This window comes from Canis lupus, chromosome 27, assembly GCF_048164855.1.
Source record: "Canis lupus baileyi chromosome 27, mCanLup2.hap1, whole genome shotgun sequence".
Lineage (NCBI taxonomy): Eukaryota > Metazoa > Chordata > Mammalia > Carnivora > Canidae > Canis > Canis lupus.
In genome coordinates, this window is record NC_132864.1 from 13,595,637 (window position 1) to 13,621,120 (window position 25,484).

The 25,484-nt window shown below is 42.9% G+C and overlaps 1 protein-coding gene across 2 annotated transcripts in view; it reads left to right on the forward strand.

The window, feature by feature from the left end:
* The first annotated feature begins 989 nt into the window (after window positions 1-989).
* The window catches only part of VPS33A (VPS33A core subunit of CORVET and HOPS complexes), a 33,218-nt gene continuing 8,723 nt past the window's right edge, over window positions 990-25,484 (forward strand). Inside the window, exons 1-8 of one of the 2 annotated variants that reach the window (XM_072802391.1) lie at window positions 990-2,918; window positions 4,510-4,575; window positions 5,196-5,323; window positions 6,452-6,638; window positions 20,996-21,112; window positions 22,048-22,222; window positions 23,641-23,834; window positions 25,199-25,325. In XM_072802391.1, coding sequence (XP_072658492.1) covers window positions 2,817-2,918; window positions 4,510-4,575; window positions 5,196-5,323; window positions 6,452-6,638; window positions 20,996-21,112; window positions 22,048-22,222; window positions 23,641-23,834; window positions 25,199-25,325 — 1,096 coding nt within the window. In that variant the 5' untranslated portion in view covers window positions 990-2,816. The remainder of the gene's footprint in view (window positions 2,919-4,509; window positions 4,576-5,195; window positions 5,324-6,451; window positions 6,639-20,995; window positions 21,113-22,047; window positions 22,223-23,640; window positions 23,835-25,198; window positions 25,326-25,484) is intronic. The other variant, XM_072802392.1, reaches the window with a different exon arrangement.

Sequence of the window (25,484 nt, forward strand, 5' to 3'; positions counted from 1 at the left end):
GTGTTCTGTATCTACTTTTTTGCCAATGGTAGTAAGCTGATATTATTTTCAGACTTGTCATAATTTTTTTTCTTTAAATGAACAAGCACTATATATCCAAATAGCAATTTCTGCTGCAGTCTTGCTGATAAACAACTTTTAAGAAAGAATATATCTTCATCTCAAAGCATCCTATGACCCACTTAACATGAAATAAATACCTAAGGTCATTGTCCATTGCTATATCACACTATATTACCTGATAAAAATATAAGTGGCACTAGGTAGCACCAACTATCAATCCATGAAGTTTTAGAAAGAAACTCTGAAAGTTGCTAGGATCTTTATTTAGCAAAAACGATTACTGAACTAAACATTTGTTTTATGAGCACAGACTCCCCAACAGGTCAATATTTCCAAAGCAGAGCTTTTTTTTTTTTTAAGATTTTATTTATTTATTCATGAGAGAGAGAGGCAGAGACACAAGCAGGGGGAGAAGCAGGCTCCATGCAGCCTGACATGGGACTCGATTCCAGGTCTCCAGGATCACGCCCCGGGCCAAAGGTGGCGCTAAACCACTGAGTCACTGGGGCTGCCCAGAGCTTTTTTTTTTTTTTTTTTAAGATTTTATTTTTATTTATTTGAGAACAAGAGAGCACAGCAGAGGGAGAGGGAGAAGCGAGATCCCTGCTGAGCAGAGGGCTCAAGGCAGCTCCATCCCAGGATCCTGAGATCATGACCTGAGCCAAAGGCATATGCTTAACCGGCTCAGCCACCCAGGTGCCCCCAAAGCAGAGCTAGTAGTACATAACTTTTACCTAAATAATACCCTGACACTAGTTCTTGACTTCGGTAGGAACCATAGGAGATTAAAAGACTAAAACCATAAACTTACTGTGGTAATCGTTTTGCAATTTACACTTAGGTCAAAGCATGTTTTACACATTAAACCAAAAACACTGTTACATGTCAATTATATCAAAAATTAAAAAAACACTAAGGTCTGCAATATTTATAGGGCAACCACAGCAGTATAGCAATGTTCCCAAACATTGGGTCTCTATAACAAGTTAAACACCTGTGTTGATCATCTTCTAGCATCCTGATCTGTCTGAGAAGGATTGTTTATTATCTTGGGCTTGCTCATTTACATTCATGCATGCTTGGGATTTCACCTCATACCTAAGTTGTGGCCTCATTTATTGGTTCATGATAAGGCTTGCTGAGCTCAACATGTATTCTCACAGATGGTGCTAAAATAATACATTTCCAGTTGGACAAAAAGCCTGCACATGTGACAATCTGTGATAACGTTGAGAACCATTGTAGAAACTGGGTTGAGAAAGAGCATGGAACAGTCTGCATGGGTGGAAACAAGAGTTTATTGATTGAACTGAAATCCTAGTTTATTTCAGCAATATCTTAGCCATCACAAAAATAAACTCTATCAAGGGCGACAGAAATCTCTACAGCGAGGCTTAAGGGCTCAGCCGCCAAGTGGTGAACAACAGCAGGGTGCGTGGCAGGCACTGCCTGGGCAGGAAGTTAGGAAGCAGCGGTGGTGGCAGATGCGAGCTGGGGCCTCACTTCTTAGCAGGCATGGGAAACAAGATATTTAAAAATCTAAATGGTTTTTATGGACTCATGGAATCGAAAGTGCAAGTGTCTGTATGATTGATTGCTCTTCATCATCCCCAAATTCTCCTCTTTGCTTATTCCGACTTCATGGTAATTGTTTAGTGAGCTCTTTAAAAAAAATTTTTTTTTAATTTATTCATGAGAGGCACAGAGAAAGAGAGAGAGAGAGAGAGAGGCAGAGACACAGACAGAGGGAGAAGCAGGCTCCATGCTGGGAACCCGACATGGGACTCGATCCCAGGTCTCCAGGATCACACCCTGGGCTAAAGGCGCCGCTACACCGCTGAGCCACCGGGGCTGCCCTAGTGAGCTCTTTCTTCATAATATACCGTGTATATAAAGGATTGAAGGTCACCCATTCGAAAACCCAACATTTTCAAGCCTTTCGCATCCCAAATAGTTCATTTCCACCCTCGAAGTATTGAAATGCTCATATCCTAAAACAATAGTTATTAAGCAATTAACTTCGGACACCCTTCTAAACTTTTAATATGAAACATGATGTAAATTCCATCTTCTTGATCCTCATAACTCACAAGGTAACATACTAATTTTACTGATGCAGGGAGAACTGGATTCCCCGTGGGATAGTATTTGTGTGAAACAGCACGCAGTTGAAGTTTATCAGGAAGAGCCAAAAAGACCCATCACGTGACAGGCTCCTTCAGCTACTCTTTTTTTTTTCTTTTTTTAAGATTTTACTTATTTATGAGAGGCAGAGACACAGGCAGAGGGAGAAGCAGTCTCCATGCAGGGAGCCCGACGTGGGACTCGATCCCGGGTCTCCAGGATCACGCCCTGGGCTGAAGGCGGCGCTAAACCGCTGCGCCACCCAGGCGTCCCAGCTACTCTCCTTTTTTGTAAATTTTAGCCTACAAACTCAAAGAGCAAAGCGAACGGTTTTCTGATTGCTACGAAAGATTTGCATGACAGTGGGTACGCCTGCTGCTAAGAAGGAAGGGAACGAGTAGGGTTCAGTCCCCGTCTCTCAGGTCAACTCACTGAGCCCAGTAACTCCTGGACGGAGGCAGGGTCCGGATACGCCGGGGGTCTGGGGGAGCGTCGGGCGCTGGGGCCAGAAAAGAGAGACGTGGACCCTTCTCAGTTTCCGGATTTGCGTGCTGTCAGCCGCCCACGTCACGTGACTGCGCCGCCACGTGACCACGTCTGTTCGCCAGGAAAGGGGGCGGTGGGGCAAGATGGCGGCCCACCTGTCCTACGGACGAGTGAACCTGAACGTGCTGCGCGAGGCGGTGCGTCGCGAGCTGCGCGAGTTCCTGGACAAGTGCGCGGGTAGCAAGGTGAGGAATGGGAGGTGGCGACGGTGTTATCCCCAGTCCGGCCCGTCCTAATCCGGTGCCCGACCGCCTGAGCTCCAGGAGTACGAGGTCCCTGGGGCTTCCGAGGAGGGGAGCAGGAGGGACCAGGGAGACGAGAGGGGCCTGCTGGTGGGTCCCGGGGCACCCAGTCCGGAGTCAGCGTGGCATCGCGATTGTTTTGTTGCAGCAGAGTAAGCCACTGTGGTATCGCAGCCCCTCGTGTACCAGCTGTGTCAGGTGCCTTTCAGGTCCAGAGGGGCAGATCTGGTGCCCCTGAGATCGGGACGAGTGAGGCGGGCCCGGCCCAAGGGTGTGGGTGGTTCAGTGTCCATGCATTACAGCGATCGTGCGTGTCGTTGCCTAGCGAACCATCCAAAAGTCTCTGAAGCACCAATGTCTTAACAACCTGCTGCTCACACGGATTATGAAAGAAGTTATAGTTATTTGAGAGTTTAACGTGACCTTTCTGAGGATTGTTTCTCCTGTTAGACGTTTACCATCACCCAGCTCACAACTGAGTGAGGAATTGTAGATCAGGGACTTGATAGGATGTCACCTTTGTCCCCTCCTGTTAGGATTTATCGGTCCCCCTTGAGAACTGGCAGTACAACTCCAAAAAGAGGAGAATTGGGGAATCTCAGCAGTCTTAGGAAGAATAGAACCCCAAGAGATTAGATTGGGTACTAACAGCTACTGAGAGAAAAAGAAGCAGGCTAAGTCCTAGGTGCCCAATTGAGGCTCAAGAAATGATGCTGAAATCTGAGTTAAGATCATGGATTGAGTCAATGTCAGTATCCTGGATGTTATATTGTAGTCTGGTTTTGCAAAACGTTACCATCAGGGGAGACTGGGCAGAGCATACAGGGGCACTCTGTATTGTTTCTTTTTTTTATTTTTTATTTATGATAGTCACACACACACAGAGAGAGAGAGAGAGGCAGAGACATAGGCAGAGGGAGAAGCAGGCTCCATGCACCGGGAGCCTGACGTGGGATTCAATCCCCAGGTCTCCAGGATCGCGCCCTGGGCCAAAGGCAGGCGCTAAACCGCTGCGCCACCCAGGAATCCCTCTGTATTGTTTCTTACAAATAAATGTTAATCTACACTTATCTCAGTAAAAATTTCAGTTAAAAAAAGGGAAGAAGGAGGTGCCTGGGTGGCTCAGTCAGTTAAGCCCCAGACTCTTGATTTTGGCTCAGGTCATGATCTCAGGGTGGCGGGATCAGACTCTGAACTGGGCTCAGCACTCAGCAGGGAGTCTGCTTGAGATTCTTTCTCTCCTCCATCTGCCCTTCCCTCTCCCCCTATACTCCATCTCTCTTGCTCTCTCTCGCAAATAAATTAATCTTTAAGAAATAAAACAAAACAAAAAAAACAGTAGCATCACTTGTCCAGATGCTGGTTTTTCTTTAGATCTGTAGGATATGAATGTGGTTAGAGCCAATCATTAAGATTTTTGTTAATTCAGAGTTTGAAGCAAGTATTCCTACTAGACATGACTGCTGTTTTCTGTGGGTGTTGTTGAAATTCCTGATCTTAACCATAACAAGAAAATGTTTCTGCCCCCCTACAGGCAATAGTTTGGGACGAGTACCTCACAGGACCCTTTGGCCTGATTGCACAGTATTCGCTACTGAAGGTAAATGAGCTATTTGAGTTTTGTTCAGGGATTAATAATTCTGTACTTTAGCAAATGATAGGATTTTACATTTTCTCTGAGCAATTGGCTTACAGAGCTCTTTGGTCTTTATAAACACTGATAATGCATGCCTAACATTCTTTATACAGTGGTCCATTGACCTGCGATTTTATTTATTCATGAAAGACACACAGAGAGAGTCAGAGACATAGGTGGAGAAGCAGGCTCCCTGCAGGGAGCCCGATGTGGAACTCCATCCCAGGATCCTGGGATCATGACCTGAGCCGAAGGCAGTTGCTCAACCGCTGAGCCAACCAGGTGTCCCTGGCCTGTGATTTTATACTGATGCTAATTCTAGGAAAATTATTAGCATTGTATCATGTGACCCTTACATAGTGTCATTGATAGTTCATTGTGTGAGAGCCATTTGAATTCAGATGCAATAGCAATGACAGATGCAGTAGCAATGACTTAACACTGAAACTTTGTCCTTTATGCATCTGGCTTTGGGGAGATTCAACTTTGCTAATCTAGTATTAATGTCATTGGGCTGTGATAGGTGAAATTCGGGGTTGTTTTTTTTTGTTTTTTTTTAACCTTTTGTGTATGTGTTTTCCTAGGAACATGAAGTGGAAAAAATGTTCACACTTAAGGGAAGTCGTTTGCCTGCAGCTGATGTCAAGAATATTATTTTTTTTGTCAGACCCAGGCTAGAACTAATGGATATAATTGCTGAAAATGTGCTCAGGTATCTCTCAGAGCTTACATTTAGTCCAAGAGAGGTTGGTCCTTCTCGTGGTTTTAATGTACTGAGTGCCTTATTGCAGCCTCCTCATCTTGCCAGTGCATTGGGAGGTAGTCTTCCAAAAACAGGGTGGATGGGAAAGAACATAAGAGGGCGAATGGGAAAGTCATGAAGTTGTGCAGACAGTTGGAGAAAGGGATCAGCATATAACCCCATATTCAGGGTAGCTAAAAATTTGCACCTATATCAGTAGAAAGGACTCTGATTAAAACAGCCAAAACCTCTAATGGTTATTTTTCAATACACTCTATATAGTGTGATTGAATTTCATAAGAAAAATAAGTATGAGCTGATTAAAATTTAATGTAGTATCCAATCTATAGAGCCCCATCCACACTCTGTGGTACAGTTGATTGATGTGGCCCTTGAAATCTTAAAAGCATATGGGCTATTTTGGGAGTGATCTTTCATTTTCCATAAAATCGTGTCATTGGTTGGGTTAAAGAACCATTTGTTTTCAGTGAGACACAGATATCCTGTTTCAATAAACCTGAGAGCTTGAATGCCTCATAAATGGTTTAAGAGAAAGCTAGAAAATGCATCAGAAAACAGTGGCTGTGGGTCAATATCTCTTTCCTGTCAGGGAAAAAAAAGAGCGAGGGAGCAACTGTCTAACAATTTTTTGTTGTTGTTGTTTTTTTAAGATTTTATTTATTTATTCATGAGTGACACAGAAAGAGGCAGAGACAGAGGCAGAGGGAAGAGAGGCAGGCTCCATGTAGGAGCTGGATGCGGGACTCGATCCCGAAACTCCACATCATGTCCTGAGCAGAAGGCAGATGCTCAGCCACTGAGCCTCCCAGGCGTCCCCTGTCTAACAATATGAATCTAAAAATCAATATGTGAAAAAAAAAAAAAAAAAAAAAAAAAAAAAAAAAAAAAAAAAAAAAAAAAAAAAATAAAATAAAAATAAAATAAAAATAAAAATCAATATGTGTATGTTTATCCAACCAGCATTTATTTAGCACCTGCTGGGTGCCAGGCATTGGGCTAGGCTCTGGGAATAAAATGAGTGAAATAGCCTACCACTCCAAGGCACTCCTAAGCTAACAAGTGTTACTTCTTTTGCAGTGAAGACCGACGTGGCCCAACAAGAGATTTCCACATTTTGTTTGTGCCAAGACGTAGTTTACTATGTGAACAGCGGTTAAAGGATCTGGGTGTTCTGGGATCCTTTATTCATAGGGAGGAGTACAGCCTCGACCTCATTCCATTTGATGGGGATCTCTTATCCATGGAATCAGAGGGTGCATTCAAAGTAAGCTTTACATTTTCCTTTCTAACGTCAGACTTTAATTTTGGTCATATTTATGAGCATGACAATATCAGTGATATTGTTTTAATTTGCATTTTTGTGATTACTGTGAAGCTGAGCCTTTCTCCATGTTTATTGACATTTAAGATTTTTCTCTTCAGCAAATTGCTTGCTCATTTTTGTTGTCTTTTTTTTTTTCTTTAAGGAATTCTTTATATATTCTGGACAGTAATCAGTATGGGTTATAGAAGCTGCAAGTATGTGCTCCCAGTCTGTGGTATCTCATTTAATTATAATATTTTGTATCACCTAGACCTTTCCCATTATAAAGTGTTTTATTTTTTTAGTAATATTGAGTAACATTGAGACATAATTCACGTGCCATAAAATTTACCCCTTTAGCGTGTGTAGTCTCATAGTTTCCAGTATAGCCACAGAGTTGTACAACCGTCACCACCATCCAATTGTGGAACATGTTCATCATCCCAGAAAGAAACCCTCTGCCCATTAGCAGTCAGCCTTCTTCCCTCTCTCCGCAGTTACTGACAGTCATTAGTCTCTTGCCATCTGTATGGATTTGCCTGTTATGGAAATTTATCAGTGAAACCATATAGCATGTGGTCCATATAACATGTGGTCCTTTGTGTCTAGCCTCTGTCTTAGCATCATGTTCTCGAGGCCCATCCACCTTGTAGCAGGTGTCAGTACTTCATTCCTTTTTTTTTTTAAAGATTTTTTAATTTTTTTTTATTCATAGAGACACAGAGAGAGAGAGAGGCAGAGACACAGGCAGAGGAAGAAGCAGGCACCATGCAGAGAGCCTGACATGGGACTCGATCCAGGGTCTCCAGGATCACGCCCTAGGCTGCAGACGGCGCTAGACCGCTGCGCCACCGGGGCTGCCCACTTCATTCCTTTTTACTGCCAAATAGCGTTCTGTCATAATGATATCCCACATTTTGTGTATCATTCATCTCTAGCAGACAGGTGACGATTTCTCACTTGCCATCTCTCATGATGTTGTGAACATGCATACAAGGTCTTGTACGTATGTGGGTTTTCATTTCTTTTACATATACCTAGAAGTAGAATTGCTGGGTCATATGGTAGAACTGTGCTTAACTTAACGTTAGGAGGAGTTGCCAGGCTTTCCACAGTGACTAACATTTTCTGCTCCCATGAGAGGTAAATGAGGGTTCCAATCTTACATTCTTACCAACACGTTGCTATCTGTCTTTTTGAGGCTTTGCCATCCCAGTGAGTGTGAAGCATCATCTCATTGGGGTTTTGTTTTGCATTTCGATAGTGACTAATGATGTTGATCACCTTCTCCTGTGCTTCTTGGCCATTTATAGGTCTTCTTTAAGGAAATGTCTATTCAATCTGTGGTGCATTTTTAAAATTGGGATAGCTTATCTTTCATTAGAAGAGTTGTAAAAGGCACGCCTGGGTGACTTAGTGGTTGAGCATCTGCCTTTGACTCAGGGTGTGATCCTGGGGTCTGGGATCCAGTCCTGTATGGGACTCCTTGCAGGGAGCCTGCTTCTCCCTCTGCCTGTCTGCCTCTGTGTGTCTCATGAATCAAGTAAATAAAATATATTTAAAAAAAAAAAGAGAGAGAGAGAGAGAGAGTTGCTAGAATTCTGGAACGTTCTGGAATGTTCTGGATCCAGGTCCTTTAGTCAGTTACATGATTTGCAAGTATTTTCTCCCATTCTGTGAGTTTTTTGCACTTAGTAAAAGTGGTATCCTCCAACATAAAAAAATTGTATTTTCAACACAAAATTTTTCATTTTGAAGTTTAGTTTATCTGTTTTTCCCTCTTGTCACTTATGCTTTTGGTGTCCCATCCAAGAATTGCCTAAGCTTGAGTAATGAATTGACCCCTCTGTTTTCTTCAAAGAATTTTATGATTTCAGTCTTACTTCAGGTCTTTGACCTATTTTAGGTTCATTTTTATCTGATGGGAAGTGGGGACCCAGCTTCATTCATTTGCCTGTGGCTGTCCATTTGTTCCAGCACTGTTCACTGGAAGGTGGTATTTTCCTTGTTGTCTTGGTGCCCTTGTTGAAAATTAGTTGTCTGTAAATGTGTCTATTTCTGGCATCTCAATTCTAGTCCATTAATCAGTATGTCTGTCCCTACACCAGTACCATGCTCTCTTGATTCCTATGGCTTTGTAGTAAACTTTGACCCTGAGGGGTATGAGTTTTCCCAGTTAAAGTAGTTAAATATATTACTTTTATTCTTTGAGCTTGTTTTTTGAGTTTTAATAAATCCTTTTCCACCCTGAAGACATAGGAAATCTTATATTTTCCTTTGAAAGTCTTAAAGTTTTGCTTTTAATGGAAAAGAAGGTCAGGTCTATAATCTAGCTTGAATTATGTTTTTGTGTGGAGTGTGTGGTGTGAGGTAGAGGCTCATTTAATTTTTTCCAGATGGGTACCAAGTTGTTTTTGCACTGGTTTTCTCCACTGCCTATTTTCAACATATATATATAGAGAATGTTTATGCCTGTGTTCTCCAGATCTGAGAGTTTTCTTGCAAATGTAATTTTGTGTATTTGCTTTATTTACCATCTTTATTTCAAAGAACACTTTCTCTCATTAGGATATTACTTTACCTTTAATAAAATAACTTGGAAGTGTTTTGAAAACGTTATTCTTGCAGAATGATAAATTTCTTTGAATCGGAAAGGGTACAGAGTGAAAGGTAAGCCTCCCAGTGCTCAAATTGCCAGTACCCTCCCAGAAGCAATCACTAATTCTTTTTTTTTCTCTCAGAGATGCTTTATGTAGCTACAGCTTATAGTGTATATAAAATATCCTCCCCATTTCTATGCAAATGGTGGCATATACTATATTTTTGTTTGAAACTGCATAGTGTTCCACTCTTTGGAGGTAGCATGATATATTAAACCAGTCCCCTTCTACAGGACATATCACCATTTCTCATCTTGTCCTGTTGGAGGCAGTGCTACAGTGAATAACCCATTCCGAGATTTTAAATTGTTCATGGACTGTCTGTTCCATATTAAAAGCTGTTTTTGTTGTAAAATTCATTGATGTTCGGTTCTATTATATTTTGCCTTCAGAAAAGAAAAAAAAATCAAAAATAAACTTTTGTGTATTGCAAAAAAAAAAAAAAAAACCTGTACACAGGTAACTCTGCATGTGGGCCCTGTAACTATAGACTATTCTTTACTTTCCTTTGACATTTGTCTTTTGACTTTGTTTATGGTAGTTTTTGCCATGCGTGCTTTTCAGCACAGTCATATCTGTCCATATTTCTTTCGTTGATTCATGGGTTTGTGATGGAGACTAGAACTTTTGAGAACCTCTCAAAAGTTGTACAAAAACCTCTTTGAAACTTTTTCCTCCCCAGTATGTTGTTCCAGTGATCACTACCTTATAAGAGGGAATTCGAGGCAGTAGATCTCAGTGGCAACATTTATTCGAATAACCAAAAGAACTTCTTGGCTCTTTTCCACCATTTTCCCTACTGGTTTGCTTATACTAAATCTCATCCAAAGATGGTACAGATGCCCCCTCCCTCCACAGCATTTTAAATGAAAATTTTCAGGCATACACAAAAGTTAAGAGTGTAGGGATCCCTGGGTGGCGCAGCGGTTTAGCGCCTGCCTTTGGCCCAGGGCGTGATCCTGGAGACCCGGGATCGAATCCCACGTCAGGCTCCCGGTGCATGGAGCCTGCTTCTCCCTCTGCCTATGTCTCTGCCTCTCTCTCTCTCTCTCTCTGTGTGTGACTATCATAAATAAATAAAAATTAAAAAAAAAAAGTTAAGAGTGTAACAAGTGTAGGGGTGCCTAGGTGGCTCAGTCGGTAAAGTGTCTGCCTTCAGCTCAGGTTATGATCCTGGGGTCCTGAGATTGAGTCCCTCATCGGGCTCCCTCCTCAGTGGAGAGTTGGCTTCTCCCTCTTCCTCTGCTACTCCATCCACACATGCGTGTGCGTGCTTGGACTCATGAGTGTCCTCTTTCTCAAATAAATAAGTAAAAGTTTTTTTTTTTTAAAGAAAGGATTTAACAGGGAACACCCATATGCCCATCACCTAGATTCTGGAATTACCATTTTGCTGTATCTGTTTAATCATTGATCTATAATGGGTATACCCTCAGGTAATTAATTCACATTTCTGTAATTAATGCGAATTGGTAGCAGCTGAGGAAAACTTGCCCCTGCATGACAAAACCTCCAGAGGAGAGATCTCCTGTTTGTTTTTCTGATGTTTTGTTTTGTTTTCTGATGTTTTTCTGATGATTTGCAAAAAGGATTCTTTTCTGTTGGGAATTTCAAGCTCTTGGTTTTTTGTTTTTGGGTTTTTTTTTTTTAAAGGTTTTATTTATTTATTGATGAGAGACACAGGGAGAGAGAGAGAGACAGAGGCAGAGACATAGAGGGAGAAGACATAGAGGGAGACTGTCTGCAAGGAGCCCAATGTGGAACTTGATCCCAGACCCTGGGATCACACAATGAGCCAAAGGTAGATGCTCAACTGCTGAGCCACCTAAGTGTCCCAAGCTCTTGCTTTTGTACGTTCATTTCAGATTCTGTTTAGAAATCAAAGATTTTTGGGCAACGCTGGTGGCTCAGCGGTTTAGTGCCGCCTTCAGCCCAGGGTGTGATCCTGGAGACTCGGGATCGAATCCCACATTGGGCTCCCTGCATGGAGCCTGCTTCTCCCTCTGCCTGTGACTCTGCCTTTCTCTCTCTCTCTCTCTCTCTCTCTCTCTTTCTCTCTCTCTCTCTCTGTGTCTCTCATGAATAAATAAAATTTTTTAAAAATTAAAAAAAAAAAGAAATCAAAGATTTTGCCTGGATGGTAAAGCTGGGAGTTCTACCTAATGCTAAATTCAACCCCAATTTCTGATGAAGTTGATATAATTTTACATATGTGTTTGACTTTAAACAATGAACATAACTTAGTGATTTTTGGCATCAGAAGGCATATTGTAAATCTTTCTGTGCATTGGGGATGTACTTATGATCTTCTCTGTCATTGTTCTATACAAAATGTGAGAATGAGGGGATCCCTGGGTAGCGCAGCAGTTTAGCGCCTGCCTTTGGCTCAGGGCACGATCCTGGAGACCCGGGATCGAATCCCACGTCGGGCTCCCGGTGCATGGAGCCTGCTTCTCCCTCTGCCTGTGTCTCTGCCTCTCTCTCTCTCTGTGTGTGTGTGACTATCATAAATAAATAAAAATTAAAAAAAAAAATGTGAGAATGAGAGTTCAGCCCGTTGAACACTCATTAACAGTGCTTTATGTATCATGGCCTTCATAGGTACACATAAAAATCAGTGTATATGAGTATCTCCTTTGTAAAAACTGTGGGCTGTTCTGTTGTGTGGGCATGTGGGATTTGGAGGTCAAAAAATATGTATATTTAAATGCTAACAGTATTAGCATTTGTGCCTCTCAAAATGTCCCTCTGGCTTGAAATTCCACAGGTGTACAATAGAGTTGGGATAGTAATACAAATAATCACTGTACCAACAATTATAGTAGAGTAGAAAATTTAAAATTAATACCTGTTGTTAACTTTTAAATCTTTTTTGAAAGATAGATTTATAAAAAAGAATGTCGGAGCACCTGGGTGGCTCCCCTGGTTAAGCATCCAACCCTTTTTTTTTTCTTTTTAAGATTTTATTTAATTATTCATGAGAGATACAGAGAAAGGCAGAGGGAAGAGCAGGCTTCTGAGGGGAGCCCACTGCATGACTCGATTCCAGGACCCTGGGATCATGACCTGAGCCAAAGACAGATGCTCAACCACTGAGCCACCCAGGCATCCCAAGCACCCAACTCTTGGATTTGGCTCAGGTCATGATCTCTGGGTCATGAAATCGATTTCCACGTGAGGCTGGAGATTCTCTCTCTGCCTCTGCCCCTCCCCCCATGCTCACTCTCTCTGTAGTAATACAGCTTTTTAAATTAAAATAATATGAATGCGGGATCCCTGGGTGGCGCAGCGGTTTAGCGCCTGCCTTTGGCCCAGGGCGCGATCCTGGAGACCCGGGATCGAGTCCCACGTCGGGCTCCCGGTGCATGGAGCCTGCTTCTCCCTCTCCCTGTGTCTCTGCCTCTCTCTCTCTCTCTCTCTCTCTGTGTGTGACTATCATAAATAAAAAAAAAAAAAATAAATAATATGAATGCTGGGGCACCTGGCTGGCTTAGTGTGTAGAGCATGCAACTTTTGATCACGGGGTTGTGGATTTGAGTCCCATGTTGGGTGTTAACAGATTACTTAAAAATAAAATTTTAAAGGGGCTCCTGGGCAGCTCAGTTGGTTAAGCATCTGCCTTCGGCTTAGGTCATGACCTCAGGGTCCTGGAATCGAGCCCCACGTTGGACTCCCTGCTCAGGGAGGAGTCTGCTTTTCCTTCTCCCTCTACCCCCCTCCCTCCTGCTTGCATTGTCTCTCTCTCTTAAATAAATAAATAAAATCTTTTAAAAATAAAATCTTTTTTAAAAAAGTAATATGAATACTATTTTGAGAGATGTTCCCTACTGTTTTCTTTCTTGAATTTTTATCTTAGTTCTACTCCAATCAGGAATTTTAAGTAACTTTGCCAGGAAGTGTGTCTTCAGACATTCCTTTATTTTTGCCTTTCGTATGTAGTGAAATGTTAAAATACCCCAGCCTTAAAAGAGCCATCATCCAACAGTGCTTCCAGTGGTAACTAGACGCTCGCTCCTCACAGTGTTTTCAGGAGACAGTCCTCCTTCCTCCTGAGGGTGGAGTGCCTGAATTCTCTACTCTGTCTTCTGTGATTCCTGTGGTGTCCTTTCCCTCGTGGCTTTGGAGGCTAGATCCATGTTTGGTGGGTGGGTAGGGGGCAGGTGTCTGGTGCAGTGTACCATTTTGACTTATTTCTTTTTAGAGAGGGAGGGACAAAGGGAGACAGAATCTTTTTTTTTAATTTATTTTTTATTGGTGTTCAATTTACCAACATATAGAATAACCCTCAGTGCCCGTCACCCATTCACTCCCACCCCCCATCCTCCTCCCCTTCTACCACCCCTAGTTCGTTTCCCAGAGTTAGGAGTCTTTATGTTCTGTCTCCCTTTCTGATATTTCCCACACATTTCTTCTCCCTTCCCTTATATTCCCTTTCACTATTATTTATATTCCCCAAATGAATGAGAACATATAATGTTTGTCCTTCTCCGACTGACTTGCTTCACTCAGCATAATACCCTCCAGTTCCATCCACATTGAAGCAAATGGTGGGTATTTGTCATTTCTAATGGCTGAGGAATATTCTATGTATACATAGACCACATCTTCTTTATCCAGTCATCTTTTGATGGACACCGAGGCTCCTTCCACAGTTTGGCTATTGTGGCCATTGCTGCTATAAACATCGGGGTGCAGGTGTTCCGGCGTTTCATTGCATCTGTATCTTTGGGGTAAATCCCCAACAGTGCAATTGCTGGGTCGTAGGCCAGGTCTATTTTTAACTCTTTCAGGAACCTCCACACAGTTTTCCAGAGTGGCTGCACCAGTTCACATTCCCACCAACAGTGCAGGAGGGTTCCCCTTTCTCCACATCCTCTCCAACATTTGTGGTTTCCTGCCTTGTTAATTTTCCCCATTCTCACTGGTGTAGGTGGGATCTCATTGTGGTTTTGATTTGTATTTCCCTGATGGCAAGTGATGCAGAGCATTTTCTCATGTGCTTGTTGGCCATGTCTATGTCTTCCTCTGTGAGATTTCTCTTCATGTCTTTTGCCCATTTCATGATTGGATTGTTTGTTTCTTTGGTGTTGAGTTTAATAAGTTCTTTATAGATCTTGGAAACTAGCCCTTTATCTGATACGTCATTTGCAAATATCTTCTCCCATTCTGTAGGTTGTCTTTGAGTTTTGTTGACTGTATCCTTTGCTGTGCAAGGAAGTCCCAATAGTTCATTTTTGCTTTTGTTTCTTTTGCTTTCGTGGATGTATCTTGCAAGAAGTTACTGTGGCCGAGTTCAAAAAGGGTGTTGCCTGTGTTCTCCTCTAGGATTTTGATGGAATCTTGTCTCACATTTAGATCTTTCATCCATTTTGAGTTTATCTTTGTGTATGGTGCAAGAGAGTGGTCTAGTTTCATTCTTCTGCATGTGGATGTCCAATTTTCCCAGCACCATTTATTGAAGAGACTGTCTTTCTTCCAGTGGATAGTCTTTCCTCCTTTATCGAATATTAGTTGACCATAAAGTTGAGGGTCCACTTCTGGGTTCTCTATTCTGTTCCATTGATCTGTGTGTCTGTTTTTGGTGCCAGTACCACACTGTCTTGATGACCACAGCTTTGTAGTACAACCTGAAATCTGGCATTGGGATGCCCCCAGATATGGTTTTCTTTTTTAAAATTCCCCTGGCTATTCGGGGTCTTTTCTGATTCCACACAAATCTTAAAATAATTTGTTCTAACTCTCTGAAGAAAGTCCATGGTATTTTGATAGGGATTGCATTAAACGTGTAAATTGCCCTGGGTAACATTGACATTTTCACAATATTAATTCTGCCAATCCATGAGCATGGAATATTTTTCCATCTCTTTGTGTCTTTCTCAATTTCTTTCAGAAGTGTTCTATAGTTTTTAGGGTATATATCCTTTACCTCTTTGGTTAGGTTTATTCCTAGGTATCTTATGCTTTTGGGTGCAATTGTAAATGGGATTGACTCCTTAATTTCTCTTTCTTCAGTCTTATTGTTAGTGTATAGAAATGCCACTGATTTCTGGGCATTGATTTTGTATCCTGCCACACTACCGAATTGCTGTATGAGTTCTAGCAATCTTGGGGTGGAGGCTTTTGGGTTTTCTATGTAGAGTATCATGTCATCTGCGAAGAGGGAGAGTTTGACTTCTTCTTTGCCAATTTGAATGCCTTTAATGTCTTTTTGTTGTCTGATTGCTGAGGCTAAGACTTCCAGTAATATGTTGAATAGCAGTGGTGAGAGTGGACATCCCTGTCTTGTTCCTGATCTTAGGGGAAAGGCTCCCAGTGCTTCCCCATTGAGAATGATATTTGCTGTGGGCTTTTCGTAGATGGCTTTTAAGATGTTGAGGAATGTTCCCTCTATCCCTACACTCTGAAGAGTTTTGATCAGAAATGGATGCTGTATTTTGTCAAATGCTTTCTCTGCATCTAATGAGAGGATCATATGGTTCTTGGTTTTTCTCTTGCTGATATGATGAATCACCTTGATTGTTTTACGGGTGTTGAACCAGCCTTGTGTCCCGGGGATAAATCCTACTTGGTCATGGTGAATAATTTTCTTAATGTATTGTTGGATCCTGTTGGCTAGTATCTTGTTGAGAATTTTTGCATCCATGTTCATCAGGGATATTGGTCTGTAATTCTCCTTTTTGGTGGGGTCTTTGTCTGGTTTTGGAATTAAGGTGATGCTGGCCTCATAGAACGAATTTGGAAGTACTCCATCACTTTCTATCTTTCCAAACAGCTTTAGGAGAATAGGTATGGTTTCTTCTTTAAAAGTTTGATAGAATTCCCCTGGGAAGCCATCTGGTCCTTGACTTTTGTGACTTGGGAGGTTTTTGAGGACTGCTTCAATTTCCTCCCTGGTTATTGGCTTGTTCAGGTTTTCTATTTCTTCCTGTTCCAGTTTTGGTAGTTTGTGGCTTTCCAGGAATGCGTCCATTTCTTCTAGATTGCCTAATTTATTGGCGTATAGCTGTTCATAATATGTTTTTAAAATCGTTTGTATTTCCTTGGTGTTGGTAGTGATCTCTCCTTTCTCATTCATGATTTTATTAATTTGAGTCTTCTCTCTCTTCTTTTTAATAAGGCTGGCTAATGGTTTATCTATCTTATTAATTCTTTCAAAGAACCAACTCCTGGTTCTGTTGATCTGTTCCACAGTTCTTCTGGTCTCGATTTCGTTGAGTTCTGCTCAAACCTTTATTAACTCTCTTCTTCTGCTGGGTGTAGGATCTATTTACTGTTTTTTCTCTAGCTCCTTTATGTGTAAGGTTAGCTTTTGTATTTCCCCCTTAGGACTGCTTTTGCTGCATCCCAAAGATTTTGAACGGTTGTATCTTCATTCTCATTAGTTTCCATGAATCTTTTTAATTCTTCCTTAATTTCCTGGTTGACCCTTTCATCTTTTAGCAGGATGGTCCTTAACCTCCACGTGTTTGAGGTCCTTCCAAACTTCTTGTTGTGATTTAGTTCTTTTTTTTTTTTTTTAGGACTTTTTTTTTTATTTATGATAGTCACAGAGAGAGAGAGGCGCAGAGACATAGGCAGAGGGAGAAGCAGGCTCCATGCGCTGGGAGCCTGATGTGGGATTCGATCCCGGGTCTCCAGGATCACGCCCTGGGCCAAAGGCAGGCGCCAAACTGCTGCGCCACCCAGGGATCCCGTGATTTAGTTCTAATTTCAAGGCATTATGGTCTGAGAATATGCAGGGAACGATCCCAATCTTTTGGTATCAGTTCAGACCCGATTTGTGACCCAGTATGTGGTCTATTCTGGAGAAAGTTCCATGTGCCCTTGAGAAGAATGTGTATTCAGTTGAGTTTGAATGTAAAGTTCTGTAGATATCTGTGAAATCCATCTGGTCCAGTGTATCATTTAAAGCTCTCGTTTCTTTGGAGATGTTGTGCTTAGAAGACCTATCGAGTATAGAAAGAGCTAGATTGAAGTCACCAAGTATAAGTGTATTATTATCTAAGTATTTCTTCACTTTGGTTATTAATTGATATATTTGGCAGCTCCCACATTCGGGGCATATATATTGAGGATTGTTAAGTCCTCTTGTTGGATAGATCCTTTAAGTATGATATAGTGTCCCTCTTCATCTCTCACTACAGTCTTCGGGGTAAATTTTAGTTTATCTGATATAAGGATGGCTACCCCTGCTTTCTTTTGAAGACCATTCGAATAGTAAATGGTTCTCCAACCTTTTATTTTCAGGCTGTAGGTGTCCTTCTGTCTAAAATGAGTCTCTTGTAGACAGCAAATAGATGGGTCCTGCTTTTTTATCCAGTCTGAAACCCTGTGCCTTTTGATGGGGTCATTAAGCCCGTTCATGTTCAGAGTTACTATTGAGAGATATGAGTTTAATGTCACCATGGTATCTATTCAGTCCTTGTTTTTGTGGATTGTTCCACTGAACTTCTTAAAGGGGAATTTTGAGAGTCCCCCTTAAAATTTCATGCAGAGCTGGTTTGGAGGTCACATATTCTTTCAGTTCCTGCCTGTCTTGGAAGCTCTTTATCTCTCCTTCCATTTTGAATGAGAGCCTTGCTGGATAAAGTATTCTTGGTTGCATGTTCTTCTCATTTAGGACCCTGAATATATCCTGCCAGCCCTTTCTGGCCTGCCAGGTCTCTGTGGAGATGTCTGCTGTTACCCTAATACTCCTCCCCATAAAAGTCAGGGATTTCTTGTCTCTTGCTGCTTTAAGGATCTTCTCTTTATCTTTGGAATTTGCAAGCTTCACTATTAAATGTCGAGGTGTTGAACGGTTTTTATTGATTTTAGGGGGGGATCTCTCTATTTCCTGGATCTGAATGCCTGTTTCCCTTCCCAGATTAGGAAAGTTTTCAGCTAGGATTTGTTCAAATACATATTCTGGCCCTCTGTCCCTTTCGGCGCCCTCGGGAACACCAATTAAACGTAGGTTTTTCTTCCTCAGGCTGTCGTTTATTTCCCTTAATCTATCTTCATGGTCTTTTAATTGTTTGTCTTTTTTTCCCTCAGTTTCCCTCTTTGCCATCAACTTGTCTTCTATGTCACTCACTCGTTCTTCTACCTTGTTAACCCTCGTCGTTAGGACTTCTAGTTTGGATTGCATCTCATTCAATTGATTTTTAATTTCTGCCTGATTGGATCTAAATTCTGCAGTCATGAAGTTTCTTGAGTCCTTTATGCTTTTTTCTAGAGCCACCAGTAGCTGTATTATAGTGCTTCTGAATTGGCTTTCTGACATTGAATTGTAATCCAGATTTTGTAACTCTGTGGGAGAGAGGACTGTTTCTGATTCTTTCTTTTGAGGTGAGGTTTTCCTTCTAGTCATTTTGCTCAGTGCAGAGTGGCCAAAAACAAGTTGTATTGGGAAAAGGAGAAAAAGAGAGGCGAGAAAGAAGGAAAGAAAAGAGAAAAAGAAAAGAGAAAAAAGGAAGAAAAAAAAAAGAAGAAGAAAAAGGGAAAGAAAAAGAAAGAAAGGAAAAAAGGGTGGGGGAAGGAAACAAATCAAAAAGCAAAAACAACAACAACAACAAAATCCACGGGGGGAGTATCTTCTGATTCTGTATACTTTAAGTCCCTTGACTTCCCCTGGAACTTGTCCGTCGAGCTGGTCTTCTGGGGGAGGGGCCTGTTGTGCTGATTTTCAGGTGTTAGCACTTTGGGGAGCTGCTCTGCCCCCTGCCTGGTGCAGGGCTCAGTGGGGGTTGTTTACCCCGTGAGGCCCCAGGAGGAACAACCCCAGTGGCGGGGCCAGCTCTGGAGCCCTGGAGTCAGCCTCCGCAGTAACTCCGGAGCTCTCCGTCTGCAGGGCCTGGAGGCTCCGGGGCGGGGCCGCTGATCTGCTCAGCTCGGGGCAGGAGCGTCCTTGCGGTCCTGGGCCCTCCGGTCCTCTGCCTGTCCTGGGGGAGGCCGGATCCTGGGCTGTGTCCCGGCGCCCTGTGCTCCGGTCTGCGCTGTTGGATTCGCGCTCCCGGTGGCGCAGCCCCCTCCGCGGAGCCGCCGCCCGAGCCCCTCCGAGCTGTTCCCGGAGCCGCCGCTCGAGCCCCTCCGAGCTGCTCCCGCCCCGCAGCCCCCTCCGCGGAGCCGCCGCCCGAGCCCCCCCGAGCTGCTCCGGGTCCCCCGTGCGCGCTGCAGCCCTTAGGGAGCTCGGCGCACTCTCCCGGGGCGCAGGTGTCTGTTACTGTCCCGGGGAGCCCGAGGGCATCCCCTCCCTCCTGGGTCCTGCTCCAACTCCCCGCGAGCCCCTTTCCGCCCGGGAAGGTCGGTGCAGCTCCTGCTCCTCCGGGTCGGGGCTCTCCTGTCCTGGGGACACTCGCCCCGGCCTCAGCCCGGCTCCTCGCGGGGCCCCTCCCCCTTGGAGGCCTTTGTTTCTTTATTTCTTTTTCCCTGTCTTCCTACCTTGATAGAAGCGCGAACTCTTCTCACTGTAGTGTTCCAGCTGGTCTCTCTTTAAATCTCAGGCCGAATTTGTAGATTTTCAGGATGATTTGAAGGTTTTCTAGGTAATTTGGTGGGGACAGGTGACTTGGGGACCCTCCTCTTCCGCCATCTTGCCCCTCCTCCCCGGAGACAGAAGCTTAAGCGGGCTCCATTCCCAGCATGGAGCCTCAGAACTTGATCACATGACCCTGAGATTATGGCTGGAACCGAAATCAAGTATGGATGCTTAAAACAATTGAGCCACCGAAGTGCCTCATATACCATTTGACTTTATGAGCAGATGATTGTGAAAGCAATCCAAACAATTCCACATAATGAAAGCTAATATTTATTAAGCACTTACTGTGTGCTTCAAGTGCTGGGATTTAATGTTTTATGTACATTATCTTTGGTTACTTGTTACACTATGTGGAATGTACTCCCTTCTACAGAAGAGTAAATTGAGGCACAGAGGTTCTCTAACTGGTCTTAGGGAGCAGCTAGGGAAGTGGCACAGAGGGGCTCAGATCAAGGCATCCTGAGGCAACAGCTGTGTTCTCACCTGTCAGTGTGAAAACCGAGCACTTCCCCTCTCACTTCCCAACTGGTTTTGTGTGTACTCTGTTGGCCTTTACAAAATATATCTTATATATTTTATAAAGTAAAATGTATTTTCTAAAAATGAGATCATACTTTGAAGATTGCTCAGCTACTTTTCACTTCTCAGGATATTAGGACAGTTGTTGTCAGCATATATGAAAATTTCATGTTTGTCAAAACTGCTAAGTATTTTGTTGTGTGGTCCTCTGGCCCTTTTGGGGTCAAAGAATATGTTTCTTTGTGGATATTAGCATGTGGCCTTCCCAAAATGTCACATCAAAGTCTGCACTCCCCACAGTAAGTGAGAGAATCCATTCTCATTGTCAGTCTTTGTTAATCAGTTTACCTAAGAGTTGATAAATAAGAATTGGCTTGCTTGGTGAACACTTTTCTTCCAGAAGGTTCTGCTGGTTGCTTCCAGAGCTGCATCCCAGTAGCAAAGCCGTTGGTCTTGTGTTCTAGACTGTCCAACAGCAGCTTGACCAAACGGTCTTGAGTCTCCCGCTTTCCAGGCAAAGTGGAAAATAAGAGGAAAATCCCAGTGCCAGACAGAGGCAGGCACCCAGTGAGCAGCCAGTCACTGTGGCTAACAGTAACCACCCTTTCTCCCCGCAGGAGTGCTACCTGGAGAGTGACCAGACGAGCCTCTACCATGCAGCTAAGGGGCTGATGACCCTGCAGGCTCTGTATGGAACAATCCCCCAAATCTTTGGGAAAGGAGAGTGTGCCAGGGTAAGAAATGGCACATGTTTCTGGGGTAATGAAAGGGGTGCCCTGGTACCCAAAAGGGGAACAGTAGGAAGCTATTTACAGATAAATACAGTCAGTCCTATTGATTTATGAATTTACCTAATTACTGAAATGTACTTTTAACCCCAAAATTGATATTCACAATGTTTTGCGAACATGTCAAGAGTGGCAAAGACATTTGAGTTGTCCAATGTGCATGTACCCAGCTGATGTCCAGTAAAGTGAAGCTCTGCCTTGTTTTGGCTCTCAGGCTATAAACAGGTGTCCTTTTTACCACTAAATAGTCCCTTGCACTACTTAAGACCGCATTTTTGCACTTTTTTTGGTGATTTCACTATTTAACACAGCCCGGAGGTAGTCCTGAGGCACTGCCCAGTGTCCCTGAGCTCAGGAAGGTTGGGGTGTGCCTTACCAAGAGAATACCTTTGTTGGCTAACGCCCTCAGGCGTTGAGCGATAGCACTGTTGACTATGAGTTCTTTGTTGGTGAATCAACAATATATACTAAATAAAGTGTCTTTAGATAGAAACCACATAAAACAAGGTTACACATTCATTAGTTGATAAAAATGTTGTGACGAGAGACTTGAAGGAGCCTCACCTCGAGTCAGTGTTCAAGGCGACTTTACAGGAGTCCAGTGAATAACAGGAATAGACGGCATCTGAGTTTGTGCCTCACTGAGTAGTGGCTGCCGTCGGTGCACATGTACATGTTGGAGTGGGTGGCCAACAGCAGATGCTTTTCTCTGTTTATTTTCGATCAATTTCACTCTTCTATAGTTTTTCTTTTCTTTTTCTTTTTTCTTTTTTCTTTTTTTTTTTTTTTTACTTTTTTTGATTGTCTTTCTGTTTTTAGCTACATATTAAAATCTGCTAATTCCCAGAAACATCCCACATGATCCAATGTTTTGTTTCCAGCAAGTGGCCAATATGATGATCAGGATGAAGAGAGAGTTTACAGGAAGCCAAAATTCAATATTTCCCGTTTTTGATAATCTCTTGTTGCTCGATCGAAATGTGGATTTATTAACTCCTCTTGCTACTCAGCTTACATATGAAGGACTCATTGATGAAATCTATGGCATTCAGAACAGTAAGTAAAGTGGCATCTGTGTTGACTGAAAGGTCATCAGATAAAAATATCCAAAAGTTTTTTTTTTTTGTTTTTTTTTTTGAGGAAGTGCTTTCTTTGGACATAAATCAGAGGATATTTGAGAAAATAAAAATACAGGGTGATCCCTGGGTAGCTGAGTGGTTGAGCATCTGCCTTTGACCCAGGGCCTGATCCCGGAGTTCTGGGAATGAGTTCCACATCAGGCTTCCTGCATGGAGCCTCCTTCTCCCTCTGTTTGTGTCTCTGCCTCTCTCTGTGTGTCTCTCATGAATAAATAAATAAAATCTTTAAAAAAGAAAAGAAAAATACTGACTTTTGGCTTTCAGACTCCGGATTAGACAAAGTCCCAGCAAAACTGCTATTGTCTGTCCCACAAAGGCTGGTGGATGCTTAGTTTGCAGAACTGTGCTTGTCTTCATGAAGACAAATGGCCCTGGGTTAGATACAAGTGACACTGCAGTTTGGAGAATGCAGACCATCATGGCTGGCAGTTGTTTGGGAAAGCTTGTTGGAGAGGTGGCATTTGCCTTGCATTTGGGGAGGGGTATGTGTGGAGGGGGCGTGGCAAGGGGCAGGCCACACATCATAGAAGCAGGGATGCCACAGTAGAGATTGCAGTGGGCGCATCTGGGGAAGGGCTGACTCTTGAGGTTGGGACACCAGATGGAAGACTGGGGATGCTAGCTTTTAGGTGTAACAGATTATTCGATCAAAGGTCACAAACCTGTTTGTTTGATTTGGGCCCACGTGATGCTTGTTTATTTCTTTCTCTTTTTTTAAAAAATTATTTATTGGGCAGCCTGGGTGGCCCAGTGGTTTAGCACCGCCTTTAGCCCAGGGAGTGATGCTGGGGTTCCGGAATCAAGTCCCATGTTGGGCTCCCTGCATGGAGCCTGCTTCTCCCTCTGCCTGTGTGTCTGCCAATCTCTCTCTCTCCCTCTCTCTTTCTCTCTCTCTCTCTCTGTGTGTTTCTCATGAATAAATAAAATCTTTTTTAAAAATTATTTATTTATTCACGAGAGAGGCAGAGACATAGAGGGAGAATCAGTCTCCCTGTGGGGAGCCCAGTGTGGGACTCCATCCCAGGACCCCAGAGTTATGACCTGAGCCAAAAGCCAGGTCACTCAACCACTGAGCCAGCCAGGTGCCCCGATGCTTGTTTATTTCTGTCAGCATTTCACATCTTAGAAATGTTTAATAATAAAACCAATTTACTTATTTATGATCAAAGTGTACTCTGATTGTGGAAAACTCAAAACCTCAGTGCTCTCTGCTATTGTTTCCTAAAGCTGGCTTACTTCTCTCCTGGGTTGGAAAACCTTGTTTTGTGCCTGGGTGCTGGATCTGTTCATCCAGTGAACACACACAGGTGCTTGTTCCCTTCCACTGCCGCTCAGGTTATGTGAAGTTACCTCCGGAGAAATTTGCACCAAAGAAACAGGGTGATGGTGGGAAGGATCTGCCCACAGAAGCAAAGAAACTTCAGCTGAATTCCGCAGAGGAGCTCTATGCTGAGATCCGCGACAAAAACTTCAACGCGGTGGGCTCTGTGCTTAGCAAGAGAGCGAAGGTGATCTCTGCAGCATTTGAGGTGAGGCAGTGTGGCTGTCTTGCTGCTGCTCTTGGTCACGGGCTAGACTGCCCATCCCACGAGGAGAGGAAGAGCCTGCAGAGGTACAGCCAGAAACTGGGCTTCGGTGCAGGTGCACATTTCTCTCCCAAGGAACTGGGGGTCCCTAGGGTTTCTTTTGGAACCTGGTCCCCGACCCATGATAGAAGGTGTTTAGTTTGCTCCTTCTTTGTGGGGTGGCGGGAACAGTGGTTGCAGGCTTTTGTCATAAATATTTGTTTTACCTTTGTCTTTTTCATAATTTCCTACTTCACTCAAGAGGAAGCCGGGTGTACCATAAATAAAAGATCTTCTAGAATAGAACTTGCGGGTTTGTGGTGAGAGCTCTAAGTTTAGCCAGCATGCCAGCAGCAGAGGAGCCCTGCAGAGGTGGTGGGTGACAGTGAGACAGGCACTTCATTATCACCTTCCTGCCTCCTCTTGCCTGGTCACTCATTTACTCTTGGGTGAGCTCATTTTGGAAACAGAAATTCAGTAAGAGGATAAGCCCTGAATATTTAGACTTTGGAAATGTAAAACTGGGAGGAGTTTTGAAAACTAATTTTTCACCAAGTATGTATTTCTAGATTTCATCTTTCTAAGGGATTATATTCATTAATTGACTTTCACATTTCACACTTTACATTTGATTTACATGGTTAAATTTAGCAAAAAACATTCCCATCACTAAGCAAGGTTCACTTTGTTCATGGACAGTCTTCAGGATTGAGATTCAGCAGTAAGAATGCTTTTTTTTTTTTTTATTACAGAGGACACTTTTTGCTCTTTACATCTCTTAACATAATGTTTTTGTTTTTTCCTCAGAAGTGTTTGTGGGTAACCTAATAGTGCACCCGCAAATACTCAGATGCCCACAGATACCAATCATTATATGAGCCCCAGCATAGTAGGAGAAAACCTCACAAGTTTGCTCTCTGAAGAACTACTGACACAGTAATCAGGCACTGTGGACTCATCTTTTCTCTTTTTTTTGTAACATCACAGCTGGTTTTGGCCTGATTTATTTGTATTCTGTTCTTTCTTTCCCACTGATTATAAATTAAACATCTCTGAGCAACAGAACAGAACACTTACAAATAAAATATCTTGGGGCACCTGGGTGGCTCAGTTTGTTAACATCTGACCCTTGATTATGGTTCAGGTCATGATCTTGGGGTAGTGGAATCAAGCCCCATGTTGAGCTCTATGCTCAGCGTGGAGTCTCCTTGTTCCTCTTGCTCTGCTGCTTCCCCACTTGTCTCTCAGAAATAAACAAACAAACAAACAAATAAATAAATATCTTTAAAAGCAAAATAATTATGCATTTGCCATTTCATCCATTTCAGGAAAGGCACAATGCTAAGACAGTTGGAGAGATCAAGCAGTTTGTTTCCCAGCTGCCCCACATGCAGGCAGCAAGAGGCTCACTTGCAAACCACACCTCAATTGCTGAGTTAATCAAGGATGTTACCAGTGAGTATCCTTTGGAGTGATGATTTTCATCAGGCTGACTTGCATACACAATGTCTGACAGCAGGGTCATGGGCACCATGATACCTCCTTGGGAAAGGCAGTTCTATTTGAATATTGTATGTTATTCTCAGTGTTAAGTGTATATATGTTCAAAGTTAA